This window comes from Periplaneta americana, chromosome 1 (genome assembly GCF_040183065.1).
Source record: "Periplaneta americana isolate PAMFEO1 chromosome 1, P.americana_PAMFEO1_priV1, whole genome shotgun sequence".
Taxonomy (NCBI): Eukaryota; Metazoa; Arthropoda; class Insecta; order Blattodea; family Blattidae; genus Periplaneta; species Periplaneta americana.
This window is the reverse complement of record NC_091117.1, coordinates 18,213,274-18,239,012: the sequence shown is the minus strand read 5'-3', so window position 1 is coordinate 18,239,012 and position 25,739 is coordinate 18,213,274. Positions and strand designations below refer to the sequence as shown.

Here is a 25,739-nt window from a genome sequence, read left to right as displayed (position 1 = left end):
GACACAATTTCACCAAGCAAAGAATGAGAAATGTCAGGAAAGGCAATATGCAATTCGTCGAGTGATGTGCGCCTGTCTTGCAAGATTCTGTCGTTCACTTTAGTCTTCAGGTCTTCTGTGATGAGTGATGGGCGTCCAGGTCGAGTTTCATCGTGGACATTTGTTCGCCCATTGTTGAACATTTCGCACCATTTTCTCACATTTCTTTGATTCATTACAGTATCACCATACACTTCTTTCAATTGCCGGTAAATTTATGCAGGTTTCAAATGTCAGGCATTCAAAAATCGAATCACACTCCTCACCTCACAGTCGGCGGGATTATCAATCACGTCGTTCATTTTGAAGTAACACAAAATGCACAATGGCGACTTGTTGCAACCAGTACTCACAACATTATGAGAACACATGTTAAGGAAGCCAGTTGACCTTCAAACAAGGAAGGGGAGTCAGCTGCGCGGCAGGTATGCGCGAACGGTCGTTATTTCCTGGATCCCCATCGTATTACTGTAGTTTAATTCTAAATGCAGCATACTACAGTAAATTCTTTGCAAGTTTGAACTACAGTAGATAAAACCGAAAAAGGAAAATACAGTACTGTGCCATGCAATTTTATTCTAGGTCTACAGTTATGCAGTAGCCTACTGTAATTTACAATTTTCAAATTAACCTTTACGTTGAAGTGCCATGTCTCTCGAAAGAGAACAACTAATTGAAGTGAAGAGAATAATCCTACTAACCCTATCATGTGTCGAATACAATTTCACGATCACGGAAACCTTGATTTTGTTTATTCACCCACTTCCAGCTAACAAGGGGTAGTCAGCTGGAATAGTGGTAGCCTAAGGGTCCTTATTGTCTTCTTAAAGAATTTCTGTACAGTTCTCAAAACTAAAGTTTCCTTTTTGTAACACATTAGATCTTGAAATCCAAGTTCTGTCCGCAGTCAGGAGGTAAAGCAAGCTTTAGGACTGTGAAACAGCTGTCCGTGTCCGTGTCTGAGAGTGTCCGTAAACGAGAGTTAAATTTATCATTATTTCTATATTATTTCAGTTGGGACATAAAAATCTGTCCGTATATGAGGAGTGTCCGTAAGGAGAGGTTTCACTGTATATGAAGACAGTACGAGGGAAATTTGAAAAGTTCTCGGAATGAAATAAAAAATAACAATGTACCTCTTTTTTTTTTTTTTTTTTTTTTTTTTTTTCAATGTAGTCTCCCTGTACACTAATGCACTTGGTCCATCGATTTTCCAATGCCTTTATTTCATCTCGAAAATTAGATTCCTCCAGGCCTGCAAAATACTCGTCAACTCCGGCTATCAGTTCTTCGTTTGAAGAGAATCTCCATTCACCAAAGAAAATTTTGAGCTTAGGGAAGAGATGAAAGTCTGATATAGCCATATCAGGCGAATAAGGCGGGTGTGGCAACAATTTGTACAGAAAGCCACAATTTAAGTTACACAGAATTGTGTGCACTCAAATTTGGGTTCTGGCGTCTTGTCAGCCCATTTGAGTTGTGTGGATATAGAGGGAAGAATAGTGATGGAATAGTGTATAGTTCCCGGAGTAGCTCAGTCGGTAGAGCATTCGTGTGCTAAGCGAAGGGTATCGGGATCGATACTTGGCTCCAGGACAATTTTTCCCTTGAAATTATTCAAGCCTGCTTCACAGGGAGCTTCTACCTGAAAGCCAGATTTGCATAATTCGTACTTCAGTTCATGTATTTTTCCCATGGCAATGAGACATGTGGACGCGCATAGTCTTGATGGAACAGGACTTTTTTCCTTGCTAAACTTGGCCCTTTTCGCGTATCTTTTGCTGTAGTTAGTCGAGGAGGTTAGCATAGTATTGTCCTGTAATTGTTTGACCAGCGGGAAGATAATCTATCAATCGAATCCCTTTCGCATCCTAGAAAACTGATGCCATGACCTTTCCGGCCGACTGTATTGCCTTTGTTTTCTTTGGTGGTGGAGAATCAACATGTTTCCCCTACTTTGACTGTTGTTTTGTCTCTGGGGTATAGTAGTGGACCCATGTCTCATCTTTGGTCACAGACTGGAGCAAAAAATATTGCTGATTTTCCTGAAAACTGGCCAAACATTGTTCAGACATTTGCAGTCTGATGCATTTTTGATCTTGGTTAACAGTCACAGCACCCATACAGCAGATATTTTTTTCATACCCAATTCCTCAGTTCAAATGTGACATTCCTACAACAGCAATTTATCGTACTTTCAGTCGGCGATGCTGCAAGACTATTTCGTGCAATTTTGCAATAATTTTCAAGCCACAAACAGAAATATTATTTACGTAAGTTCAGTATTTTACTTAACGGAACAATAATGTCTATAAAATAAGTAATAAATTTGTTCTGAGTTACATATCCACTGTGTTATTTCCATTTGAAAATCATCCAACTCCTCTTGTCACACTCTCTATTATTGTCTTTATCATAATCTCATTAAGCTAGTAGGTTGAATATTCCTTTCATCTGTGTGTACTTCAGTAATAATGATTTGAATTGAGACTAATTTCTGTGGAGACAAGGAAGGGAGGACTGGATGGCGTTAATATATTTTCAATGTGATTATGCTTTTCACTTCGTCATATGCACAAGATAAATGACCATGCTCTCCTGAAGGTAGAACGTTTCGTCCTGCAATAGTAATATGTGTTACAAGAGCGGTATGTTGTAGTTTTCATGTTCGAGGAAAAGTTTGAAAAAGCGAAACGTAGTTGAGCTTTTTTAATTTCCGAGAATTCAAAGAAAACATACCGCTCGTGTATCGTACATTATTTTGTGTGAAGATCATTTATTACATACCTGAAAGAGGAATTTTTAATTAGTTGCAATGAAATCTCCATCTTGGTTTCTGTTCAATGACCAGGTGATTTGCAAATTTGCAAAACAAAAATATCTATCTTCAACATTGTTGCTTTGAAATGTTTTTTGTGTTTACTATATACTCCAGCAGGCCGTGATATACGTCTGTCTTTTTTTTCCCCCCAGTCTATAAATGCGAACTTAAAACAAACAGTAAGGTTATGTAATGATTTACTTTTCATTTTAATATTTTAACAATATTATTTATATAACATATTGCAGTAATAACGTCGGCATCTGGAATCTTGTTGATTTTTTCACAGCTTCCTTAATGTTACTTGCATCACGAATCCAGTAACTTTAGTGGAGTTGTAGAGTTTACTTAATTTTTGCAAATATTTAAAAACAATAATTAACAGTGCAATTTAGGTGAAATTGCAGTGGTAAGTTTCCAATTTATAATTATTACTATGGTAAACGTCTCTAAAAATATGTTAAAAGCCTGAAGCAGTAAAATGAATGTCGCGCTTAAGCGGTAAGAAGAGGGAAATTGTTATGTGTGTTTGGTTGGGAATACTGAATATGGAATTTTAGACTTACCACGGATTGGTTTTGTGCGGAAACCGAGCAAATACTCATTATCTCGCACAAAGGAATTTTACAATGTTACATTTGTTGGCATCAAATTTCTGCACATTTAAAGACAAAACTAAAATTTTTTCCATCATTTATTATTATAATACACTGCTCTCTTGAATTAACTGAACATATTGAGAATTAAATCAATGGCTTTCTCAAAACACACTATGAAAAGTTTCATATAAAACACTTTTTATCTCGAAAAGTAAGCAAAAACGAGCAAAATTGTATTAAACTTTTTTGTTTGAAATATCTCAAAGACTAACCCCCTGAAATGAATGACATTACTTACGGTTCACCCTGTATGTTCAGTTTATTATAGAGTTAAAATAATTTTGAAACTTGATAATTTAAAGAGGGCAGTACAGAAGAAACGGATGCCTCGTCATCCTATGCTGGTCGAAGTGGGCCAGTCTCAAGACTGGGAGAGGATTTGCTGAGGATGTTTTTGGAGGAAATCAACCCAGATGTGACAGTGGAAGTCGGAGGGCGACGACTGAAGGCCCACAAGTGCATTTTGTCTTCTCGCTGCCAGTATTTCGCAGCAATGTTGAGTGGTGGATGGGTTGAGAGTGCAGGAAATGTTATATCCCTTCAAGGGTGAGTAATTCACAGAATTTATCTTCTTACCCTTCCGCTATATCCACTTATATTAAGTGTGGAGTAATATTTGATTTAGAGATTGCCTTAGAAATCAACATTGCCAACATCCAGTCTTAAAATAACAATGTTTTTATATCAGTACTGCCTCAGACTAATATACAAGCAATAAAGAGAAAACAAATGACTCTGAATTTATTTAAGGTGACCTTGCACAACAATCGGAAGACTTTCATTTAACAGATCTTTTTATATGGATATCATTGTATTTTATGATATTTATGTGTGTTTATCTATACCAGGGGCGAATGCTAGTCACGAAAGTTAGGCTTGCTCTTTTATTCATAGGGGAAGATGGGAGGATATAATAATTCATAATTAATAAAAATAATCAGACCCACATAAATAATTTATTCTATAATTATGAAATCATTATGAGTCATGGATCATATTCCCTTATCAGATGTAGACGTTCGATATAATATAACAAACATGGCCAACAAAACAGTTTATTTAGTTTTTTTCGACCCTGCCAACCAATGCACATTGTTGTATTGAGCTGCACAGAACGAGCGCACATATTCTCTATAATGTCTGTCTTCTCTTGAATAGTCCTTCGGGAAAATGGATTTAATAATAAGGTTTCAAAACACACAATTCCGAACTCATTGCAATACTTCAAATTAATGTTTAAGAATTAATAATACGTGCAGCAGCTAACATATGCATTCCATTGCACTCGCAAATCACAGCACATTCCTGCTGTCAATACTGCTCTGTGTAACGTTAAATAGTCGTTGGTGTAGCTCTCGGACCAGAGCTTCAAACAACACATAACAGAAGCATGTGCGCCTAGGACGGACTAAGGAGGAAGGCACTTGTGCGTGCATCATATTCTCGCTGTTTGTACGTCTTCCCTGTAGCTCCGAGAAACGAGCAAGCGTTGCAATACTTGCGGTGTGCAACCTGCGGATGGTATTACGCCTATAAACAATATTCCAAAAATCAAAATAAATTCTAATGTACGTAATCCCAATTTGAGAAATACACATTCTACGAAAATATTGGGCTTGCGCAGCAAGCATAGCATGCCCTGAGAAATCGCCCCTGATCTATACTAATATATATAAAGAGAGAGAATTTGTGTGTTTGAGGCAATCTCAGAAATTATTTCAGTGATTTGGATAGTTCTTCCATCATTGGAAAATGTAGATGGACATAGATTTTGTGTAATTACAGAATCTCATGAGTGAATCGAGGACTGAGCACAAATTCTTCATAAAGTAGGACTAAAACATCCTTACGCACACAAAACTTTATATACTGTCGAAACTAAAGATGAATGAGCGATATGAAGTTAAATTTAATGCTCTTTGAAGTAATTAAATTTAATGTTTTATTTGCATTGTGTTTATTTATGAATGAATGAAAATCAGAGATGAAAAAATTAAAAAAATAGCACGCTGAACTTATTAAGTATTAATTATTCAATAAGATACCAGAACATATTTTTATTGTTTAATTACATATTTGGGTGAGCTATAGTAATGTATGAAATGCATATAGAGTGTTAGTTGGGAAGCCAGAGGGGAAAAGACCTTTGGGGAGGCCGATACGTAGATGGGAAGATAATATTAAAATGGATTTGAGGGAGATGGGATATGATGGTAGAGACTGGATTAATCTTGCTCAGGATAGGGACCGATGGCGGGCTTATGTGAGGGCGGCAATGAACCTCCGGGTTCCTTAAAAGCCAGTAAGTATAGTAATGTATACTTCAACTTTATTTGGTCCATATAAAATAATAATTTTTACTACATTTTTTTTTTTTTTTTTCCATGAAACTTAATCATATTTTTACAAAAACTGTCATAAAAGACGAGTATTTCTCCTGGATCAAAAATAAAATACAAATGGAGTAGAAATTAGTATTTTACCTTGGAGCGCACTGGGGCTATTCATTTTGTAGATAATCTGAGTCAATTGTACAAACTGCCATGAAATTATGTTCTTTTCAATAAATCAATCCCCCATATCACCCATCTACAATGAATCTTCAAGGCTAACAAATGTGTGCTGCCTTGACCAAAGTGGGTGCTCTCCCCTGTTAAATTGGTCTCATGACCACAGCAAGGAAAAAAACAGACTTACCTTATGTATTTACTAGTTTTCATTCATGAGATGCTGGAATTGCCTTCTATCATGTGCAATGCACAATGCAATCTCCGAAACAAATTTCTGTTGACACATTAAAGAAGATAAGCTGTCATATTTCTGATTTTTATTGTAATGTTTTCTGTCAGATCAAGTAATGTTCGTGGATTATTTGTATATACTTCAGATTCGATATATCTCCAAAGAAAATAATCGTGGATTTATTTCATCATACACAGACTGGAGAAAATAATTACAAAAATTTACTCTTTAGGCTGGGTCACTTATGTTTTGCATGGATGTAAGTGAACTTTCTTGATTGTTGTCGCTGCTACAATTTGGATACCTTGGTTCCATTTCTTCCCACTCGTCAACATCATAATAATTTAAAGATAATTTCACTTTTTATAGGATCATCTGCAAAGAACATTGTTTTTCTTACTATTTCTTTATCTTTTCATACTTTTCCTTTTTCATTTGCTTCTCAGTTTCTTTCTCCAAAATAATGATTATGTTCATAGCCAATATTTTTGAGTCAATTCATATGCAAAACATGACCATGAAATAATTTTCGTTAAAAAATTACAGTAAGTTACTTGAAGTGCACAAAAAATGCAAGGTGATGTATTTGATCTTGATTTTATTGCTTAAAAAATGAATAACAAAGACTGTTATTTAGTGCAAGCTTCATATTCCAGGAATGTTTGTCAGAACAGCAGTTGTGTCTATTGTGTTCAGATAAAGGATTTGTCCAGCTGTAAATGTTTGTCTTTGTATAGATGAACATGAAGTGATTGATTTGCACTGTATTGATGTAAATAAAATATTTCAGGTTTTCGTATAATGCAGTTCACTTCGCCCTATGCCATATATACAGTGGAACAAGCAATATTCCAGACACCATTAGTATTGTTGAGTTGGCAACATTGGCTGATATGTTGGGCCTTGAAGGCCTGAAAGAAGTTATCATGTACACATTAAAAGTCAAGTATTGCCATTTCTTTCACAAGGTAAGAAAGTTTACATATGTTTTTACAATTGAGAATCATATAATATGAAAGATTGGTATTGTGCTGCTTTGTCTACCCTTCTTACAACTTTTGTCTATCCACAGACTTGGGTTTGATCCCTAGAATTGGAGGATGAGGTTTTCTTCAGGGTTCTCCCATTTCCTTCAACATTACGAATTTCATTCACTTACAGTTCATTTCATCACAAATTTCTCATCATTTCATATTACATATTGATTAATTCGAAGTTGAAGGGGCCATTAAAAAAATCGAATTAGCTAAGATATCGAATCTAATTTTCAATTGTTTTCTTGCTTTCTATGCCAGAGGCATTTTGATTGAAATATACCAATGTTTTTCGAGAGAAACTGCTCAAACCAAGCAACAAAATTTATAATAATAATAATAATAATAATAATAATAATAATAATAATAATGATTTAACCTGGCAGAGTTAAGGCCATACGGCCTTCTCTAACACTCAACCAGGAGTAAAAACGTTACAAAAACACTACAAATTTACAAAGTACACTACAATTTTACACACAAAACTGAATAAGATAATAATAATAAAATTTAAACAAAAGTAAGTAGAAATCAGACATAATATATAACATACAGAAAGAAAGAAAAAAGCATAATAAAATGTGAACAGTAGGTCAAAATAAATGAGACGTATAAAGTATAAAAAAAAAATAAGACAATTATTGATAATAATAATAATAATAATAATAATAATAATGATAATGATAAAAAATAAGAATAGTAATAATAATAATAATAATAATAATAATACTAATAATACTAATTTATGGAGACCCCATGCAAATCATATCTGGAACCCCTTGTATAAAAAATCAATGCAATACAGTAAGAACAAAACTGTTTATTCAAGATTTTGTACAACAGTATCAAAATACAGCATTCAAAGCTTTTTAAAAAAGCTTTGTACTTTTGTTTGATTTTTAGCATTTAATCTTTGATTGTGAAAAATTCTTGAAGTAATTGAGGGATTGGAAAATTGTTTCACTCATACTTTGCTGTCCTTCAACATAGCACTTTAATTCCTGGATGTGGCGCATGGCCTGGGCGATTGTAGTCAATGGTTTCTAGTGATGTTCTGCCTCTTCTTCAGGGCGACATTCTGCTCGTGCTATGTATTGTTGATTTTTTCGAAATTTTGAAACAGAATTTCTTTGTATTTCATGTCGAATTATCCAGGAAAAAAATCGAATTACAGACGATTTTTGAACATTGCATTGCATATGAATTTAAAGGGACGGCACGAAAAGTTCGTTATTCACTATTTGAAATTAAATCTTTCAAATTAGACAAGTTCGACTGTATTCACAAATGACGCAAATCAAGTGCCCGCCATTAATTAAAAAAATATATATATTCATAAAGAAATATAGCATTGAAAAGTGTAAGAGTGACACATTGTCTTCATCCATATAACACTCAAGTCATGTGTCAATGATGGAGTTAAATAAAAAAAATTACAAAGAAATGACTGTATGAAAGCTCAAATCATCATTAGCCGAATAATCTGGTAAGAAATTTTGTGTATGTGTGTGTGCATGTGCGCGCGCTTTTTTCCTCTACATAGTATTGCTTTGTATACACCTTGAATGATTTCTGAATTGCAGCCGTGTACAATGTGTGCTGCTGGTGTACTGGAGTGCCTGCCACTTGCTGCAGCGTACGGTCTCGATGATATCTACCGCAAGAGCCTGCGTTGGATTACCAAATACTTTGTTAGGATTTGGCCAACTAAGGGATTTGCATCGCTCCCTAGGGAACTTATTGACAAGTGTTACCAGCAACACGTTGTGCATATGGTGAGTAACTAGAAACTCTGACCATGTTTATTTTCAACAACAAACAGCATATTCTTTTCAACTGTTTACACTCTTATACAGCGTACTCCAGTTTGTTCTGATTCCCACCCTTCTGCAATGGCAGAGCCCTTAACTAGCTGTTATTTGCTCTTTTTTCTGTGGGTGTGCTCATAGAGGTCACCAGTGCCGAGAAGCATAAGTCGTCTAGAAACCATCCCGAGTGCACAACAGATGGTGGATCTATGTTGCACTGATAGTGGTGGTGATGGATAGGGTTGCAATAAGTCCCGGATTTTCCGAGACCATACTGGAGTCGAGATTTGTGTTTCAGCATTCTTAAAATATTTCTCGGGGCACATAAATGTTCTAGTTTTCAGCAAACAAAATAAAATAAAGAAAAGAGAAAATTAGCGTCTTCTTTCTTTTCACGCAATTCTATACCCTCAAAGGGTTAGAAATAAAGAATTTGACGAATACATACAACTTTCGATATAAGTTAAAGATTCAACTAGTCTAGGATGTCCAGATGTCCTGTTTTTAACAGGATTGTCCCTTTTTTCAGTCTCTTGTTCTCTGTCCCGAGAAAAATATGCTAGGGATATCAAATGTCCGGTTTTTTTTTTTTAAATGGCATCCCGTTTCCCTAAATTATTGTTGAAATATTTTTTTTTTCTTTTAGTTTATGTAATAATGACGTAAAACAATGATTAATTCTATATTGTTTCCATCGGCTGTCACCGTAATGAATTCAATAAAGGCCATCTTAACTACAAAATGTCATTTCAAAAATGTGTCTTGCATGGACTTCTATAGTTTCCTGAAGGAAAGGCTAACACTTCTAGAGCAAATTCACTGCCCAAAAAAATATGTTGCTGATTGTACAGTTCATCTTCACGGAGAATGTTAAAATAGTTAAAAGGTAATATGAGGCAAAAAATTTTGTTGCAAAACGAAGTTCAGAATACAGTGACATGGATATAATGTAAAGTCCAATTAACCTGAAGTATTTTAAACATATAAGTTAACCTAATTATTCCAGACTACTTGCAATATAAAAAATTGGTTAGCAGTGACTCAAGCCAAGTATCCATGCTACTCTATTATGTACAATTATTAGGCCTATAGTCTAGTTATTGTAAACAGTGTAGTATTTATTACTTTAAAATAAATAAAACTGGACCTTATTTAGCTCACTGACATTATATAAACACAAGTAATAATGAATGTTCAGATAAAAGTTGATTCATGTCAACTTTAATAAGTGTTTTGTTTTTTTATTTTGGGAATCTGGTCACCTACGAGTAAACTAATCTCATATTGAATGAAACACCTCTTTCAGTAGTATGTCAGGAACAAAGGATTTTGCTTAAGTCTGGGTTTGGTTTTTTTATCGGTATTTCTCTCTGTATCCAACTGCCTCTTGCTTCAGTGTTCGATATTTGAAGTTGGTTTTATATAATAATATTGCCATCTACTAAATTCCTTGGTAATTTTAGAACTGCTGTCCACAACATTACCAAGAAGAAAATTATGTATCTAGTTGGAAAGCCTTATCAGATTACCAGTTATAACAGATACGCAACAATGGAAAATGTTGAAAAGTACTGATAAAACAGAAAATTACAGAATGTATAATGATATGAGAAAGTTTGTGTCACCTACATTACACTGATTTTTTTATATTGTATTCTTCTTCTTATTTGGTATTACAGCCCAGGTGGGCCTTAACCTCCTCTATGGCTCTCTTCCATCCTTCTCTATCCATCGCCAACTCCCTCCAATTCCTTATTCCTAATCTATTCACATCCACTCGTACACAGTTCCACCATCTTGTTCTCGGTCTTCCTCTTAATCTGGTTCCATCTGGGTTGTTATTGAAGACAATCTTCACTTTCCTTGTTGTTTCCATCCTTGTGACGTGTCCCAACCATCTCAGTCTTTGACATCTTATGTGCGCCTCCAAATCCGATTCCTTGTACAGTTCGTATATCTCATTATTATATCTGGCTCTCCATCCATCCACTGTTTCAATTGCTCCGAATATCCTTCTTAAGATTTTCCTCTCAAATACTGCTAGTTGTTTGCATGTATTTTTATTCAGAACCCATGTTTCTGTACCATATGTTATAATGGGTCTTATTAGGGTTTTGTAAATCTTGATTTTGATTTCTCTAGATATTATTTTATTTTTAACAATTGGTAAAAGTGAATAATATGCCCTGTTAGCCAGATTTATTCTTCTTTGTACCTCATTCCTTAGGTCATTATTTGCTGTCAATATTGATCCGAGATATATAAATTCTTTTACTTTTTCAAACTTATATGTTCCCATTTTAACTTCCTTCACTTGATCATTTTGTCTTTTGGTGACTGACATAAATTTAGATTTCTTTGTATTTATTTTAAATCCCAGCTTCTGAGTTTCCTTATCCAATGCTATCAAGGCTTCTTCAACGTCTTGTATCCTTCTTCCGGTGATGATGACATCATCCGCATAGCCTAAAATCTGTTGTGTCTTATTAAAAATAGTTCCATTAATTTGGACTTCTGATTTTATTATTGCAATGTGTAGGGCTATATTAAACAAGAGAGGTGCCAGCCCATCTCCTTGCCTGGTTCCTTTCTCCAATTTAAAATTTTCAGTTGTGATCTTTCCTAATTTCACTGTTGCCTTTGGTTCAGATGACACAATTCTGCATACATTTATCAGTTTCCTTTATATTGTATTACTGCAGGAGAATATATGATATGATATGATATATGATATATGATATGATATGATATGATATGATATGATATGATATGATATGATATGATATGATATGATATGATATATTATATATGATATGATATGATATGATGATATATGATATGATATGATATATGATATGATATGATATATATTTGTCATTAAGCACTTTCTTCCGATGAGATGACACTTCACATATTTGTATACAGTGCCTTCCACCTTATTACATAGTATATTTATGCAAGTCATAACTTACTTCCTTCTCATTTCACTTACGTTCTCTTTAAATGTATCTTGTCACCTCTTGTTCACCGACCTATCCATCTATATTTCCCCACTTCTCCATTGCTGACCCCACATTTATATCCTCCCCTCCACTTCACTTCACTTCACTTCACTTCACTTCACTTCACTTCACTTCACTTCCTATTGATATCCTTGTCCCACCCCTACAATTTTCTTGTATTTTCCCCCAATACTTCCCCACTACACCAACTTGTTAAATCATAATGTTTCTTTTTACTATTCACCTTTATTCCTTCATCACTGCTCCCTGGATCCATTCCATTTTTCTTCACTTGCCTTGTCGTTGTTTTCCCCTGACTCTGCAACTCACGTACTCGCCTTGGAATTGCCTCAAAATGCTGATTGCAGAAATTTTGACGCATTTGTAGATTTCTGCTACGTGTTATTTCCTCCTCAGATGACGTCATAGGCTTTACTCGATCGCATGAAGTTGCTTCTTTCCGCATTCCATGTCTGTCTGATGAACTATGTGTCGTGCTTGCCTTGCTATTTTCATGACTGTTGTCCGAGCTGTTATCCTTTCCAATGCTCCTCGACACTAATCCCCTAATTTTCTCCTTCAGGACTCTCCTATTCCTCTCCATTTCGTCCGAACCTACTACCGGCTTCTTGATGCTTTCGAGACATTCTTCAACACTAAAAATCAAATTGTTAATCTTTAATTTATCACCATAGTCTTGCAAATTGACCACTTTTCCTAGCTTTGCAGGAGAATAAACAATTTCCTTCATTGTAGTTTTATGTTCTTCACAGACGGTGGACAATGTACTGGAGACAGTAATGTGCTGTGACAAGCTCCTTGCCACGCTTCCCAATGTGCGATGGGCAGAGCCTGTGTTTGGCATCACTTCCCAGCTCTTGGAGGCTTCCATCAAGTTCATTGCAAATAATTTCTGTGGTGTGCTAAGCAGTGACAGGTATGTTATTCCTTCACTTTATGTTTGGGTTATACTGTCCATTTATACACCAAAATTTTACAGAAACCAAATCAAACTTTACCCTATCGTTCAGCAAAAATTATAATTAAAAGAAATTTGCAGAAAGAACTATTGAAGCACTTCAAAATTCAAAGTAATGTCGTATCATGGGCAGCTATATTGCAAAATAAATGCTTAATTCCCGAACACACAAGACATGATGCTGTACCAACATTTAGATTGTTACCAGGTCACGACTATTTGGCTGCACATCTTCATAAAATTGAAATCTTCATCTCTCCAAATTGTATCTTGTGTCATGAAGACAGTTCTATAGTGAATAAGGATCACCTATTGAGTTGTTTAGCTCTAAAGATGTCACGTACAAAAATTCTGGCTGTACTTTATTGGGAAGCAGGAAAGCAAATGGAATATATCCAATCATTTGGGTGTTAGATTACTACTACCACTTGTTTTTGGTAACCCCACCTGTACCGTTGGAATACTAATGAAGGTGCTTTTTTTTCAGCTTCCTATCACTGGGAAAAGAGTTAAGTTGGAACATCAGCCGCTTGGAGGACAGTCTTATGGCAGCCACAGACCGACTGCCGCCAGACCAGGCCTGTCAGAGTCATACCCGTCTTCACGGTATTCTCACTGTTGCCCAGTCACCAGACCCACCACCTGAGATGCAGTGGAGCGCTGTAAGCAGCTTATTTGTTTTAGGCTATGAAACTGTATGCACTTGTGAATGTCCATCCCCCCCATAAATCTCTCATGTCCCCCTCTCCAGGTTGGGAACCACTGGCTGCATGCTAAATATACAGCTGCAGAAACCTAATTTTGATCACGAGCTGCTATTGGCAAGACTGTCTTGTTTTATAACCTCTTTGAACATAATTGAGATCCATGTAAATGTCTCGGAAGCTTCCAACAGTTTGATAATAATTACTGTATTTTACAGAGCTTCGTTGAGTTGTTGCGCAGAATTCAGAAGCGAGTAGAAGCAAGCCTTGTCCGGCAGGCCCCAAGAGCTGCTCGATGTCCATCTTGGGGACAGATGGAGTTGGAGCTGAGGAAAAAGATACAAGAAGCCGCATGCCTTGTGCTTGTTCCAGGAGAGGAAGGACATAGATCCAGACATGCTAGCCTGGCCAGGGTGAGTCATAAACCTATAACTATAAATAAAATAACACGTGATCTCTTCTTGTAGTTGATGCCAAATGTTTCACCATAGAACCTTATTCTATTTATACAGTAAAATTTCTTTTATTTATTTCAAACCTAACGTGTTTTTCACACTTACTCGTTTTTTTTTCTGCATTTTTGTTTATACCTTTTTTTACACTTATATGATCGTATTTTAAACCCCAGGAGATAAAAAAACCTCCAAATGTTCTAAACCAATTTTGTTCGAAATGAGGTTTGCATGGTATCACTGCTTTAGAAACATTGAAATTGTTTCTTAACACGTCATGATGTAATTGAACAAATCATTGGTTTACAAGCAAAACACATTGTCAAAAATATTACTTCAGATAAAAAGGCATTATTTGTTACTGTTGCTCCAAGATATTTGAATTTTTCCACCTCTTCGAAGGATAAATGACACTCGGGAGGAAATTAAACGCAGAATAAATATGGGAAATGCCTGTTATTATTCGGTTGAGAAGCTTTTGTCATCTAGTCTTCTGTCAAAAAGTCTGAAAGTTAGAATTTATAAAACAGTTATATTACCGGTTGTTCTGTATGGTTGTGAAACTTGGACTCTCACTTTGAGAGAGGAACAGAGATTAAGGGTGTTTGAGAATAAGGTTCTTAGGAAAATATTTGGGGCTAAGAGGGATGAAGTTACAGGAGAATGGAGAAAGTTACACAACGCAGAGCTGCACGCATTGTATACTTCACCTGACATAATTAGGAACATAAAATCCAGACGTTTGAGATGGGCAGGACATGTAGCACGTATGGGCGAATCCAGAAATGCATATAGAGTGTTAGTTGGGAGGCCGGAGGGAAAAAGACCTTTGGGGAGGCCGAGACGTAGATGGGAAGATAAAAATAAAATGGATTTTAGGGAGGTAGGATATGATGGTAGAGACTGGATTAATCTTGCTCAGGATAGGGACCAATGGCGGGCTTATGTGAGGGCGGCAATGAACCTACGGGTTCCTTAAAAGCCAGTAAGTAAGTAAGTAAAAAGGCATTATACTGTACATAAACTTAGAATGGAAAAATTAAATAGGCCTACAAATAAAGAGAAACAACTTACCAGGGGTGAATGCTAGTCACGAAAGTTAGGCTTGCTCTTTTATTCATAGGGAAAGATGGGAGGATATAATAATAATTCATAATTAATAAAAATAATCAGACCCACATAAATAATTTATTTTATAATTATGAAATCATTATGAGTCATGGATCATATTCACTTATCAGATGTAGAAGTTCGATATTATATAACAAACATGGCCAACAAAACAGTTTATTTAGTTTTTTTCGACCCTGCCAACCAATGCGCATTGTTGTATTGAGCTTTACTGAATGAGCGCACATATTCTCTATAATGTCTGTCTTCTCTTGAATAGTCCTTCGGGAAAATGGATTTAATAATAAGGTTTCAATAACACACAATTCCGAACTCATTGCAATACTTCAAATTAATGTTTAAGAATTAATAATACATGCAGCAGCTAACACATGCATTCTGCTCATACAATTACATCGCACTTGCAGATCACAGCACATTCCCACTGTCATTACTGGTCTTTGTAACATTAAATAGTCATTGGTGTAACTCTCGGACCAGAGCTTCAAACAACACATAACAGAAGCATGTGCGCCTAGGACGGACTAAGGAGGAAGGCACTTGCGCGTGCATCATATTCTTGCTATTTGTACGTCTTTCCTGTAGCTCCGAGAAACGAGCAAGCGTTGCGATACTTGCGGTGTGCAACATGTGGATGGTATTACGTTTATACAATGTTCCAAAAATCAAAATAAATTCTAATGTACATAATCCCATTTTGAGAAATACACATTCTACGAAAATATTGGGCATAGCATGCCCTGAGAAATCGCCCCTGCAACTTACTAAAAATAATATTTTGAGGATTCAGTTTTGTTAAGAGCTTTCAAAATGCCTTGTTCTCAGAGGTAATATTTTTTACTTATGTGTTTTGGTTGCAAACCGACGAAATTATGAAACAATCGTCACAATATGAGGGCATGGTTTATTCCTTATAAGTGATCAATCCTTCCCCCCACTCTCACTGCAGGTCTATCTGCTATACACTTCAGACACACCATAGCCTGTGTCTTAAAACAGTCCATAATAGCTTACGTTTTTGTAAAATAATCACATGTTATTAAATTAAAATCACAAGGGAAGAACAAAGTTAAGCTAGTTTCGTAAAATTTTTTGGGTTGGAGTTTGAAATGTAATACACCAACCAGCTTTGGTTCTAAACAGATAAGATTTCCTACAAATAATCTTACATTCTTCAAGAATATGTGTTGTTAATTTGAGTACAGTACAGCATTACAGACCCAAATATGACTTAACTATGAAATGATAAATTTCTCTTTTGAAAATTTTACTAAATCGACTTAACTCATTCTTCCCATATAGTCTTCAAATGCCATTTCATATGTTATTAAATGTCATTTCAGTTGTACGTTTTTCTCACATCCCCCACTCCCAACAATGAAGTTTGTATATTTTGTAAAAATATAGCAGCCCATCATTGAGCCCTTCATGATCCTCAGCCAGCCCTTTTCAGAGCCAAGACATGTTTATTGATGTCCTCAGAAGGTCCTTTAATTACCCCTTAAGTATAGTTCATTCAAGGATGTTTAAAATGAGTCAACACAAATTTCACTTGGAAGAAAACAACTGGTGTTGACAGAGACCTGCATATCACAGTACATACAATGCAGTATCTTGTATAGCACATTCGTTTGAGTGTATTTCAAAGTGTTGAAAAACTTGCTTTAATAATAATAAAAATTATTATATTCAACTTGGTATAATACAGCAATTCCTAAAATATCGGACATCTGTACAACATGACCCGGTCTATGCTTGCTACATAATGCTCAGCTATCTTTATATCCACCTTAAAGATATGAATGGAGTATAAGTCTTAGGCCTATACAGGAAATTCAGATGCGAAAATGGTTCATAAAACTTCACTGTGAAGCACATCAGAGTACCTGAAATTCCATAACGTAGTTCTGGTCCAGCAGGAATATTTCCAGCAGAGTCCTTTTCCAGGCAGTAAGCTTTCTTAAACCATGCAGGTCAACGATCCAGGCAAGAACTAGTCAGCCAGTATGTTATTCAAGTGTAACAGCATTAAAACTTTAGAGAATTTGAATTAGAAGTGAATTAGAAACGAAATTCTGTTACATGGATGATTCACTTGCTTTTACTTTACAGCTTTATGCAATTCTGTTGATGTATAGCATAACCTCGAAATTGTGGAACTTGTTTCTAGGTTATTTAAGCACAAGGTTATGAGGTGGCATTGATAAGTTTTTAGCCTAACATGGGAAAAGTTACTGTATCTCAAAACCATTTTTTTTATTTATAATCAATGAAGAAATTCTGAACGTTAAAAAAATATTTGTCTTGGTCTGCAAAGCACTCTTTTGTAATACTACTGTTTCATTTTTTGAAAACTTTTATTATTATTATTATTATTATTATTATTATTATTATTATTATTATTATTATTATTGTTGTTGTTGTTGTTGTTGTTGTTGTTGTTGTTGTTATTATTATTATTATTATTATCATTATTATTATTATTATTATTGAAATAGGCTATAGGGAGCTAAATCTGGCAAATATGGGAGATGATCAATCATTTCAAAGCCAACTTCATAATTTTTCTGCAATTGTAGTCAGGGGGACTTGAATATGTGCATTGTCTTGAGGAACAGCACACATTTGGAAATTTTACCATGACGTTTCTCCACAGTTATTTCTTGAAGCTTAGTTAAAAAAAATGATGGAGAATAATAGGCTCCCATCGCGGTTTTACCTTGTTCTCATTAGTCTTTCAAAATTATTCTATTTCCACCCCTCTACGCTCCCCCCCCTCCAAAAAAAAACTGATGAAAGGACCTTTGCTACCGAATTTTTTAACTATTTTTTTTGGAAGGGGGGTGGGGGAAGAACCAGATTGTTTCCATTCTCTTGAAAGAAAGGCTAGAAATCATAATAATGATGGTTATGGTGACAGAGAGTTCAAGAAGAGATATGTAATTTATTTAATGAAGTACATCTCATTTCTTTCAGTAAGCATTGCCATAATTGATTTTCAGCTCAGGAATGAAATAGAGTCATGGTTGACTTGATCACCATTTTGTTAGTTTCATGGTCTACTCTAGATGAGTACACAAATTTATTTTATATTATACTGGATATCAAGACCTTTGAAAGAAGTATAATAACATTTATAAAAGAATACTATTCAATGGCATGAGTGAAATTTTTGTGTATGTGTATGTAAAATTGAATGGAGATTTCAAATACAGTAAAACCTCGATAAGACGCACCCGCTTATTATGCTATCCCGTGTAATACGCTTTTTTTGTCCGGTCCCTGCACATTTCATACATAACGCCTTTATAAAATATCCTGTTTGTTGCGCTCAAGTCCCGCATAATACTCTGCTCTTGTGGAATATTTTCGATGTAATTTTCAGCAATGTACTGTAACAGCAATGAAACATCTTGGTCATTGAACTCCCTGATGCCATTAACCTGAAAAGTATTAGTATTCCATCCTTTACCTGCGCATTTAAACCTTCATACTTCATACCTTAGTATATCCCACTCTCTTGTTACCCTATCTTATTCGACTCCTTATCTGCGTAGTTAAAGCCTCCATACAGTTACAATACCCCACCCTCTTGCTAACCCTCTTTCTCAAACAGCATTCCTCACTCGACCATAATAAAATTCTGGAAATTTTTGCTGGACAGTTTGTTGTCCTTTTATGTATTGAAGTGTCTGTGAATATGATTACAATGAGTGTTAAACCAAAAGCCCTTTCCTTGTGGGAAAAACTGGAAATCTTACGAAAGTACGATGAGAACAGTACTCTTAATCAGAAACAACTCTCTGATTCATTAGGAATCCCAACTTCGATATTAAGAACGATAATAAAAAAATCGCGACTCAGTCACTACAGCTGCGACGTCGGGAGGATGTAAGCGCAGAAACTGAAGTGTGGTAAACATGAGGACTTGGAGAACACGCACACGGCAAACAACTATAAATGGCTTTTTTTTCGAAAGAATTAAGTACAATACATATTGTAAATGTCTTTGACGTACAGTACAGTAATTACATAATGGAGTAATACTGTATTACCTTTCATGAATCGTGTATTTCAATAAAGAAAAATGCTAATAGATACTGTATATAAGTCAAAATTAGTATACCCCCCTAATACGCGGTCCTGGTTAATACGCGGTTTACACCTGGTCCCTTGAACAGCGTCTTATCGGGGTTTTACTGTATCTAAAAATTAATATAGAGGGCCATTTAGAACAGAAGTGTTTTTTGCCACATTCTGTACACCAGAATCAATATTTTTCTAAGAACACTTCATATTGTTAAGCAGGTTGTTTGCAGCAATTTTTGTATGTAACATTTTTTTGTGAAACTAACATGTACAAAAAAAAGTTTGGAGGAGTGATATTCCATAATTAATTAACACTCTGTATGTAACATTTTATGGCAAAGCTAAAAATTATAAGTTATGACTATGACTAATAGTCCATATTTATTTTTTTTTACATTCTTTGCATGTGTACTCCACATTGCATTTGATATCTGGTCCTGCAAACGAGTTCTTGGTAACAAATCTAACAACAAATTTAAAGGTCATGTTGAATATCAGATAAGTTTTGTGAAATTATATCAATAAATCAGTATTTTATTTTTCAGTCAATCACCTATTTATCAATGACAGAAAAAGATTCTGTTACATCTAAAGTACAATTGTTAAAAATCGCAAATATTTTCGACTTGCATGGAAGTCATCTTCAGGTGATACTTTGACAAACAATATTTGAAAACTAGGTGAATATTTAAATGCATTTAAAACACTTGTAACTGATCTGATCATGTGTGCTTTACATGAATTGGTGGAGTGACATACATGGTTTTAAAATAACATACAAAGTAGAGAATCTTCCATTTAATCTTAATTGTGATACAATATGTTAAGGCACATGCAGTGTGCTTAGAATATAGAATTAAAATCATTTACAAATGTTCATTAAAATTGTTGACTAAAATTGTTCAGTGTGACATTGGAAGACTATGTGAAGTGAAAAGTGAAAAATTCTCAGCCTATTCGCCGTGGTGAGAGGCGTTTTGTCTGAAAAAATTAATTAATCAAAAGGTCATAAATTTTGAAAAAGTTAAATGATTAAGGCCTTAAAAGGCTTTAAGATTGATACAAATGATGTACAGAGGTGTGAAAATTATTAGAATAATCTTAATTTTAAAGGTTTTTTAATAGTTCCTTCACAAATATTCATTGAATTGATGAATATTGGTATATAATATTACTATACTGATGTAGGATATATTTACTACTAACAATGCCGGAAAGCATTGTTGTACATTGGTATTTTTCTTATTTTACAATTGTTATGGGAATTCAGAAATTATTATATTATGTTGGCGGAATTGGAAACATAAAAAATTAATTAAGAAATGCTTTAAACAAATTGTTCTTTGCGTTTACATTGTTGTGAAGGTTCAAATGAACGTATACATATGTTTTGTGCATATAATTTTTTATGTTTCCAATTCCGCGAACATAATATAATAATTTCTGAATTCCCATAACAATTGTAAAATAAGAAAAATACCAATGTACAACAATGCTTTCCGGCATTGTTAGTAGTAAATATATCCTACATCAGTATAGTAATATATACCAATATTCATCAATTCAATTAATATTGTGAAGGAACTATTAAAAAACCTTTAAAATTAAGATTATTCTAATAATTTTCACACCTCTGTACATTGAGAGTTTCCAGACGTTGTAGCCTTGTCATCCTGGCGTTACATGGCAGACTGTGCTGTTGAGTTTTCTGAGTGGGAGGTACGAAGGAAAGTGACAGGCTAACTGGTCGATAAGCAGTTATTCTGTGATACGGTACAGGTGGTTATGCAAATTAGGTATTTGTTCATTAAGTAATTGTATGTTGTGATTGTGATTCTTTGCTATGATAAGTGATTGACTGAAAAATAAAATACTGATTTATTGATATAAAATGTCTTTCCTTACGATGGAGTTGGTACATAGGTTTCAAATATTGCATGTTTATACCTTTATAATACCATGCAAAACCCAAAAATTTCGCACATCATAGCAACATTTTAAAATTTCACTTATCTTTGTGATACTGGACAGACTATTTATGATCCTAACCTGTACATATATGGTAAAATGTTTAACAAACTTTTGGTTTGAGTTTTAAGTAATTTTCTGCAGTTTTACTGAGTTTATAACACACAAATAAAATTTACCTGTTCTTTTAAATCAACTAAATTCACAAAGAAAGAACAATAGAAGCTACTTCAAAGAATGCGATTGAGGTAAATTATGGGAAAAATCTTGTTAATGATGGATCTGTTACCCCAGAAGAACCTCATAAATCTGTTATGACAAAATTCAGACTTCTTAATCAACATGGTTGCTTGTCAGTCATCTAAAATGACTGGAATTCGATTTTACCAAATTGTGTGTTGATTGAAAAGGGTCCGTTGATGGATGGATATCATCTACTGAGCAGTGAAGCTCTCTACAAGAATATAAACATATTCATCTCTACTGGGTTACAAGATGGCAGATGGCTTCATTGCCAAATAGCTGAGCATTAGACATCAACCATCCAACCAACCAACCAACCAACCAACATTTCTACTAAAGGAAGTTCATAAAATTCTGCCTCTCAGAAGATGTTATCCAGATGTGTTGTATATCCTCTTTTAGCGTGGAGATTCTGGTGGCAGCAACAGTGTATATTGCACTGCTCCGAGGTCTGTGTCAAGCTCTGGGTCCAGGAGTCTTGACCTTCGGCAGGTGAAGTTGGCCATGACACAGCAAGCAAGAAGGGCGGCGTCCGGCGGGAGGGTTTCCACACTGAGGGCCGACACCAAATCACGCTCACAGTCTGCTAAAAAGTCTCAGTCGAGCAGCCATATACCGCCACACAAGGCCGAGACCGTCTCATCACAAGCCAAGAAAGTCGTGTCAGAGAATGGAGAAGCGACTTCAAGACCAAAAACTTGGCCGTTGAGAGTTCTGGAAGTGAGTGAATTTTTTTGTTATTTAGGTGTCACTAGAGAAATGTCTGTTGTTGTTCGGTTGATAAACTTTTGTCATCCAGTTTGCTCTCAAAAAAACTGAACGTTAGAATTTATGAAACAGTTATATTACTGGTTGTTCGGATAAATCGTGAAACAGCGAACGCCAGTAGGGGAAGTTATCCCCACCCTTGCCGCTCGTCACCTCGCTCGCCTGCTCTCTCTCTCTCTCTACTGTCTCTACTATCTGCCCCGCTTCGGTGGATCACTGCCCACTGCCTCGCATGTATTTCATATTTTACAACACAACACAATACAATACAATCATATTATGTGGGATGCCCTTGAGATGTGTATTAGACAACGTTTGGATCTCGAATTAACACATACTTTGAATAAAACAACACTGGTGGATCACTGCCTACCGCCTCACACGTATTTCATATAAAAGTTTTTTCCTCGAACTAACACATACTTTGAATAAAACAACACTCACCTGTTAACTTTGCACTGTCCTCAAAGTAACACAATAGTCACCAGAGCTTCGTTTGCTGTAATCAGGACCCGGCACGTGACGGCTCATCACAACACGTCGTTCTGTCTGTACTCGAAGCTGGACACAGACACAATGAAGCTCTACCAGCGCGCATTAACACTTATGCCACCCCCGCAGTCAACCCCTACCAAGCTAAATTCACAAGCCTGCCACTTTCTACCCACGCTATTCAGTCATTGTCCCAAACATAAATAGATTCATTTTCCCTTCTACCACCAACTCGCCTCGGTAGCCGAGAGGTCTAAAGCGTGACCAAAAAGCGTGCGTACGTTTCGTTACGAACATACAAGGATCGAATCCTACCCTCTGCAAAGTCATAAGAAAAAAAACGTCAAGCAAGGCAGAGAGAAGAAGAGGCTGGAGAGAGAGAGAGAGAGGAGAGACAGAGGGAGACAGGACGAAGTTCCTCTTGCTTCATAGATGCCGCATTCACTCATTCTGTTCCACTTTCCTCTACTAGATGTCACCACCATCATAAACCCCCTATTTACACTCTTTCCCGGTAGAGTGTGTGGTGAGCTTGTAGGGGACTGATAAGGGAAAAGTGGAAAAGGGGTCATGGGTGGAGCTTGGCGTTCGCTGTTTTACGATTTGACCAGTTGTTCTGTATGGTTGTGAAACTTGGATTCTCACTTTGAGAGAGGTACAGAGGCTGAGGGTGTGTGAGAATAAGATGCTTAGGAAAATATTTGGGGCTAAGAGGGATGAAGTTACAGGAGAATGAAGAAAGTTACACAACACAGAACTGCACGCATTGTATTCTTCACCTGACATAATTAGGAACATTAAATCTAGACGTTTGAGATGGACAGGGCATGTAGCACGAATGGGCGAATCCAGAAATGCATATAGAGTGTTAGTTGGGAAGCCTGAGGGAAAAAGACCTTTGGGCAGGCAGAGACGTAGATGGAAGGATGATATTAAAATGGATTTGAGGGAGGTGGGATATGATGGTAGGGACTGGATTAATCTTGCTCAGGATAGGGACCGATGAAGGGCTTATGTGAGGGCGGTAATAAACCTCCGTGTTCTCTAAAAGCCATTTGTAAGTAAGGTGTCACTAGAACCAATCCTGGAACAGCATTGATGTTAAAAGTATTCTTGTTAAATACACTTGTCAATTCAGGAAATTATATGGGAATATAAAGTATATTTATGAGAAACTAGTGACCTAGTTCAATAGTGCGGTTACTCAAAAACTGTTTTTTAAGTTATATGACTGGATTCAATTTTTCGAAATTTTTTCAATTTTGTACTATGTTACGTCAAATTCCTCTGATTATGGACACCAAAGCAGACCTGAATAAAAAAAAAGTTTCAGTTCCATAGAGCTACATCTTAGATATCACTATTGAGCTGAAACTTTTATGGTCTAGTGGTCAGAGCTTCTGGCTATAGTTCATGAGGTCCCGGGTTCGATTCCTGGTTAGTGCACAGGAATTTTTCCTTAAAGGGGATTATTCCTGTGTTCGTCCATGGTCTGGAATTTAGGTTAAGTTTAGATTTAAGACCTCTCCTGGCACCACATTATCATAATCATCCTATCACATCATCGGGGTAATGTAACTCCGCCTTCCAGGTGCCCCAACCTCAGAAGTGGGTTACAACTAAGCCACGGCCAGGAGAGAAGACCAGAAATGTAGAAAGACAACCTGGTGGCATTGGATAAAAAAAAAAAAGTTTTAATCTAAGTAATGCAGTATCTTGAGATATCTTAGTATTGAATTTAATTTTATTCCGTTGTTGTGGACATATTGAAAAATTGTCGCACTGCATGCATGTCAGTTGTTTTGCTTAATCAGCCGTTTACACGATGTCTTGCAATATTAATAGCACATGTCAGTAAATTAATCACCTTTATTTTGTGTGATACTACGTGGTTTGTTGTAATAAATACTTGTCATTACTATTAATTTCTTCATTCTGCGCTGTTTTCGCCATCATGATCATTTTCGTCGTCCCGGACATTTAAGCCACGTGACTGAGGCTGGTCTCACTTCTTTTAATCAGCTGCCACTGGTGTTTGGATGATTTTTGGCAATTGCGAATGTTTCCTATCATGAACCGATAGATGTTTATGTTTATAGTTCTTCTGTGAATTGATATACTGGCTGCCATGTCCTGTATCAACAATATTGACTAGCACAGAAAGTATAACAAACTCTCTGAACTGTCAGTACTTCATATGTTGTCAAAAGCCAAAAGTCAAAGACTAAAGACATAAGTCAAGACAAGAGGCGTGACTTTCTGTGGTACAAGGGCAGAAAGTGAGCACATATCTGGAAACCTTTACTATGATGTATTGAAGTACATATATTTCCGTGCAGAAATTTTGCATTACCATTTGGTGAAAAATGGGTAATGCGGAGAAAAATTCTCTTCAGCAGTGGGACTCGAACCCGGGTTTTCAGCTCTATACTTTGTCCACTAAATCACACCAGATTCTAGTTCCGATGCTGGATTGAATCCCTCTCAGTTTAAGTTCTATCGCTCTGTTCTCCTTTGGTGGCCTACCCTCATGTACTATGTCACAGAATATGTGATAGTGGCACAATGTCCAACACTATGTACAGAGATGCACTCATTATGAGTGACTAAGTGGCCGGGATCCGACTGAACAAGGCACCGTCTTGAATCATTAAGTGATTACTTACACTTAACATATTACTATGATGTACCGAAGTACATATGATATTTCCGTGCAGGAATTCTGCATTATCATATGGTGAAGAATGGGTAGAACAGGTTCGAGTCCTGGTGTCGGAGAGAATTCTTCTCCATTCTACCCAGTGAGGG

General features: G+C 35.9%; 1 protein-coding gene across 2 annotated transcripts in view; it reads left to right on the top strand.

Moving 5' to 3' along the window:
• The window catches only part of LOC138709819 (serine-rich adhesin for platelets), an 83,681-nt gene that overhangs the window by 36,694 nt on the left and 21,248 nt on the right, over nucleotides 1-25,739 (top strand). The window contains exons 5-11 of one of the 2 annotated variants that reach the window (XM_069840620.1): nucleotides 3,822-4,065; nucleotides 7,052-7,229; nucleotides 8,879-9,070; nucleotides 12,879-13,042; nucleotides 13,572-13,746; nucleotides 14,007-14,201; nucleotides 22,074-22,391. In XM_069840620.1, coding sequence (XP_069696721.1) covers nucleotides 3,822-4,065; nucleotides 7,052-7,229; nucleotides 8,879-9,070; nucleotides 12,879-13,042; nucleotides 13,572-13,746; nucleotides 14,007-14,201; nucleotides 22,074-22,391 — 1,466 coding nt within the window. The remainder of the gene's footprint in view (nucleotides 1-3,821; nucleotides 4,066-7,051; nucleotides 7,230-8,878; nucleotides 9,071-12,878; nucleotides 13,043-13,571; nucleotides 13,747-14,006; nucleotides 14,202-22,073; nucleotides 22,392-25,739) is intronic. The other variant, XM_069840647.1, reaches the window with a different exon arrangement.